At 56.0% G+C, this 5,748-nt stretch overlaps 1 protein-coding gene across 1 annotated transcript; it reads left to right on the top strand.

Annotated features, from left to right (window-relative positions):
- Positions 1-397: 397 nt before the first annotated feature.
- CALHM1 (calcium homeostasis modulator 1) lies at positions 398-4,174 on the top strand. Its single transcript, XM_022569521.3, is given in 3 exon segments — positions 398-518; positions 521-1,023; positions 3,449-4,174. Coding segments are annotated over 3 exon segments (1,032 nt in total). The 5' UTR covers positions 398-472; the 3' UTR covers positions 3,932-4,174.
- Positions 4,175-5,748: the final 1,574 nt, after the last annotated feature.

Below are 5,748 nucleotides of genomic sequence, written 5' to 3'. Positions count from 1 at the left end.
GAAGGAGGGCGACATGCTTCCTAGGAGCCCAGGGGACAAGGTCCAGAAGCTCAGGCCTCTGCAGCATCCCTAGTTTCTCCCAAACCTCAACCCTGCTGGAGACAGTGTCTTCCCGGACAAGTCTGAGCCTCCTTCCCTGCCCTCCTCCCAGCCCACAGAGAACTGGTCCCCATCAGGCATGGTCCTCGTGGTTTCCCAGTGCCAGAGCCAGCCGTGGAGAGAGAGAAACCCAGCAGGGGCGGGGCAGGGAGGGGCAGCACCCTGGCTGCACCCATGGGATTGGCCAACCTGTGCCCTCTCGGCCAGCACCTGACTTAGAAGGTTCCTCAAAGAGACAGTGGCCTCAGCCTCCGCCCTGAGCTCTGCCCATCTCAGCCATGAAGTACCCACTCAGTGGGCAGAGTGGGCCTCAGGGGCCATCCTGAGGCGGCGGTGAGGTGGGAGGAGGCCGGCAGACCCCGTGCGGGGCACCATGGACAAGTTCCGGATGATCTTCCAGTTCCTGCAGTCCAAGCAGGAGCCTTCATGAATGGCACCTGCGGCATCATGACCCTGGCCAGCGCCCAGATGTACTCCACCTTCGCCTTCAACTGGCCCTGCCTGCCGGGCTACAACGTGGCCTGCAGCGCCGGCATTCTGCTGGCGCCACCTCTGGTGCTCTTTCTGCTCGGTCTGGTCATGAACAGCAACGTGTCCATGCTGGCTGAAGAGTGGAAGCGGCCACCGGGCCACCGGGCCAAGGACGCCGCCGCGCCGTGCTGCGTGTTCTGCTCCGTGGCTCAGCGCGCCCTCATCGCACCCGTCGTCTGGGTGGCCGTCACACTGCTGGATGGCAAGTGCTTCCTCTGTGCCCTCTGCACTGCTGTGCCCATGACCATGCTGGGCAACGGCAGTCTGGCCCCCGGCCTGCCCCCGCCCGAGCTCGCCCGCCTGCTGACCCGGGTGCCCTGCCCCGAGGTCTGTGACGGCGACTGGCTGCTGGCCCGCGAGGTGGCCGTGTGCTACCTGTGCTGCGTCTCGCAGGTAAGGGGCCAGATGGCCTTGGGCTGGGTCTCCCTCCTCAGACGGAGCTCCATGGGGGCAGGGGCATATTTCCCCAAAGGAGGCCAGGGCCTCCGAAGGCAGAACCATGTGTCTTCCCTCAGGCCAGTGCCACCTGGGAAAGGAGCACTGTGCCCTGTGCTGAGGTCCCCAGAGGGGACCCAACTGCTCAGCCAGCCCCTCATCCTCCACCCTGAGCTCCAGTTTGGAAATCTGGGGGAATCTGCATCCATTTCCTCTTCCAGGCCGGGGCAGTGGTGAGGCCAGTGTGTGGCTGGGCCATTTGGGTACATTTCCCTGGCAAATGTCCCCAGCTGGTGCTCCCTGCTCAGGGAGTGGGAGCTGAGGGGCCGGTGCCCCTGGAAGGGAGGCCTGAGTGAGGGGGATGCACTGTTGGGATGTGCCCCAAAGGAAGGGATGGAGGACCCACTGATGGGGAAATCTAGAGCTCAGGTCCCTCAGCCTCGCTCCCACGTCCTCTGCCCCTCAGACCTCCTCTGCAGTTACTGTGCGTGGGGAGGAAGACCCAGGCAGGGACCCAGGCTGTCAGGGAGGGGACAGGGGGCTGGGCCTGCCCTGCAAGCCTGGAGAAACATGCACACCCTGCTCCAGCGAATCCAGACACCCCCGCTCCCCCTCCAGCCTGGACTCTCCCCTGTGGGTTTTGCGTCATCACCAGGCACCCATGTGAACCTCACGCTCCAAGCGTACAATCTGAACTCTGCTTCCCTCCCAGCCTGCACCTCCTCTCCTGGGGGTACTTGTCCGTCATCCCAGGCCTCGGGGCCTGGGGCAGCTGTCCCTCCACCTGACCTTTAAACCATCAACTCATAAACTAAAAGGGCCCCCAGATGGCAGGCTGCCTGGCCTATAGACATGTTTCATTTGGCCTTCAGGGGTTGAATTCGAAATTCAATTTTAGAATTAGTTGGCATCATCTAAACCCCAGAAATTTTCCCATGAAAATGAGATTGTCCAGCGTTACTTGAAACTTCAGGAGATTCAGCCGAGCAGGGTCCACACTTCCTCACCCAGCACATGCTCTGCACCTCCCCACCTGATGGTTACTCTGCCATAACCCACTGCCCCACTACAGGCATCTGGGTTGCCCTGCTTCCCCATCCTGATCTGGCCGAGTGCTTCTCTGTGCAACTGGGGTTGACCCTGAAGCTCAGACTGGGGGAGCAGCCTTCCCCACAGTGAGTAACTGGAAGAACAGAACTAGCACCCAAGCATCCGGTGCTCTTCAGCATGGAGTTTGAGCAATTGTCCACTTTGTCTCTGTGACCCCTGAGCCCAGCTCAGAGCCCACACAAAGGAAGCGCTGACTGAGCGCTGCTGACTGAAAGGCAGACACTAGCAGGGGCCGGAGGAGAGATACAGGACTCAGAGGAGGAAGCGTCACTATGGGAGGTCAAGGAAGGCTTCCTGAAGGAAGAGGCATGCTTACTGAGGGCTGGTTGGCCTAATAATAGTGGCTAACAGTTACTGAACACTAACTAGGTACCAGGCACTGTGCTAAGTTTATTATCACATTTAGTCCTCAGAACAACCCAATGGGATAGGTACTATCAACAACCCCGTTTTGTAGGTGGGAGACACTTTGCTCCTAGTCAACCGTTAAGGACAGGCATACTTCGTTTTATTGCAATTCACTTTATTAGGCTTTGTAGACATTGCATTTTTCACAAGTTGAAGTTTCATGGCAACCCTGCATCAAGCAAGTCTATTGGCGCCATTTTTCCAACAGCTTTTGTTCACTTCATGTCTCTGTGCCGCGTTTTGCTTATTCTCATGTTTCAAATTTTTCATTATTATATTTGTTATGGTGATCTGTGATCAATGATCTTTGATGTTACTACTATAACTCACTGAAGGCTCAAATGATGGTTAGCATTTTGTAGCAATAAAGTATTTTTTAATTAAGGTATGTATATTGTTTTTTATACATAATGCTATTCTACACTTAATAGACTACAGTATAGTGTAAACATAACTTTTATATGCATCGGGCAACCAAAAACTTCGTGTGACTCACTTTATTGCAATACTTGCTTTATTGTAATGGCCTGGAGCAGAACCCACCATATCTCTGGGATACGCCTGTAGTGGAGAGAGGCAAACCCATGCAGCCTATTTCCAGGGTCTGCCCAGCTAACTCCTGTGTACTGAGTGCCAGACCTACATACAGGGCATTTTACTCACGTGGTCTCATTTCCATGAGATGGGTAGGTCTATGCCCATTTTACAGAAGAGAAAGTGGAGGCCAAGAGGTGCTATCATTTGCTCTTTGTTGTCAGTGCTCTTTTCCCTAAAGGCCCTGACATGGAGTGTGCTTTGGGGGGTTGGACAGGTTTGGGAGGCTAGAGGGCAGTGCCCAGCTGACTCTCTCTTCTCTCCCCTGCAGTCACTGGGCTGGTCCTTCGTGCTGCTGACCACACTGCTGGCATTCGTCGTGCGCTCTGTGCGGCCCTGCTTCACTCAGGCCGCCTTCCTCAAAAGCAAGTACTGGTCCCACTACATCGACAGTGACCGCAAGCTCTTCGATGAGACAGGCACGGAGCACGCCAAGGCCTTTGCCAAGGTCTGTATCCAGCAGTTCTTCGAGGCCATGATCCATGACCTGGAGCTGGGTCACGGCCATGGGGCGCTGGCTGCAGTCCCTGCTGGCTCGGCTGCTCCCACTGCCACAGACGGTGCCAACGAGGAGAGGGAGAAGCTGCGCGGCATCACCGATCAAGGCACCACGAACAGGCTGCTCACGCGCTGGCACGAGTGCAAGCCGCCCCTGCGGCTGAGCCAGGAGGAGCCACTGGTGGGCAATGGCTGGGCTGGGGGCGGGTCCCGGCCTTCACGCAAGGAGGTGGCCACCTACTTCAGCAAAGTGTGAGCCGCAGCCAGGTGAAGAGGCAGGAATGGGGGTCTGAGGCCACAGCACCTCAGACCCCCAAACCAGATGGAGAAATGAAGGCTGCAAGTGCCGGCAGGAGGCCCCAGAGCACTCACCTCGTGCCCAGGCACTCACCTGCCCATTTGGGGCAGGAAATTTGGAGCTGGAAGGGGACCTCACCCCTCCAACTGTGACACTACCCTGGGTGGCCATGAGCAGCATTAGTCAGAAGGGCTCAGAACTGGCTTGGGGGGGACAAGCTCCCACCTGCCCAGCCCCTCCCAGGCCACTCCACCCCTGGTTCACTATCTCCTTTCAGGTCCTACGAGCATCCTTGCCCCAGCATCCACTCATCTGTGATGTTTTAGGATCTCTGTTCCCTTATGCTCAAGGCTCAGGGAGTGGGAGAGTGTCCAGCCATCTCATGAAGTAGGAATCCTCTGATTTGGGCCAATCTCCTGAGTGAGGCTGAACGGGCCAAGGTGGGCCATAACGACATGACACAGCCTCACGTGGTCACAGGTGATAAGACAAGATGCCAGAAGCTAGGTACACTCAGGAGAAGCCAGGGTGTGTCTCACCATGGAGTTCACGCGACATCATCAAGGTGGATTGCACATTTACTTAGCACTGGTCACAAAAGGCCCCGGGTCTTAGTCTGTTTGAATCGCTATAACAAATACGGCAGACTGGGTAGCTTATAAACAACAGAGACCTCTCTCACAATTCTGGAGGCTGGAAGTCCAAGATCATGACGCTGCCATGGTCATGTTCTCACGGAGGCCCTCACTGGTTGGTAGCCAGTGCCTCCTCACTGTGTCCTCACATGGCGGAAAGGGCTAGGGGGCTCTCTGGAGCCTCTTTCGTAAGGCATCAATCCCATGCCTTAAGCACCTCAAAGACCCCACTCCCTGATACCATCACCTTTGGGGGGCAAGATTCAACATATGAATTTTGGGGGACACATTCAGACCATAGCACATCCCATGGAGATGTGCTTGGAGACTGCCCTGACACACCCCTCACATCAGAAATCAGACCATCCCCAGAGCTTGAGCATTTAGAAAAAGAAGCTGATGCCTTCCCATTTTCTCAGAGACTACCCCCCACCCCGGTGGAGGGGGTCTAAAGTGCTGAGAGCCTCCGCCCTGAGGTGGGGATGAGGGTGGAGGGGTGGGAGCGGAGCTGCCTAGGGCGGAAACAGCTCAGACTCCAGAGTGAGAGAGAACTGGGTCAAATGCTGGATCCACCACTTACAAACCGTGTCCCTTGGGTCAGTTGCTTCATTTTTCTGTGCCTCAGTTTCCTCATCTGTACAGTGGGGATGAGGCACCTACTTCATGGGCTGTGTGAGCATTAAATAGGTGAGGTGTGTAAAGTGCATGGCACGTGGTAGGCACTCCGTTTCTGGCGGATAATGTGTGTTTCAATTTCCAAACCTGAGGTCTTATCCTCCTCTTCTCCCTGGACGTAGGGGGAGGGGACGTAAGGAACTGGAGCTACCTTTGTCGAGGGGGAAACTGAGGGCCGAGAAGATGAGCTTCTTGCCACCCCCCACCCCCCAGACATCTTTGAGACTAAGTCCCACTCATCTAAGAATTCATTTTGATCTTGATCCCTGTAACATTGTGTTAATAATTTCCATTCTTCCTTAAGCATCCTTCCCTCTAGTCCCACTTCTGAGACCCAGTCTCCCTCCCTTTATTTGGGAAGAGGGCGAGACCTGGAAGCCAAGGTGCGCTGGAGGGCTCCTCCAGGAGGTGGGACTTGCTCTAGGGGAAGACTCAGATGAGTAAAGACCAGGGGTGTGTTGGCAG

The sequence above is a fragment of the Delphinapterus leucas genome, chromosome 16 (assembly GCF_059928025.1).
Source record: "Delphinapterus leucas isolate spDelLeu-1000000601 "Yukka" chromosome 16, BTC_Dleu_Yukka2, whole genome shotgun sequence".
NCBI classification, from domain to species: Eukaryota; Metazoa; Chordata; class Mammalia; order Artiodactyla; family Monodontidae; genus Delphinapterus; species Delphinapterus leucas.
The sequence above is the reverse complement of the archived record's forward strand: the minus strand, read 5'-3'. Positions and strand labels throughout refer to the sequence as shown.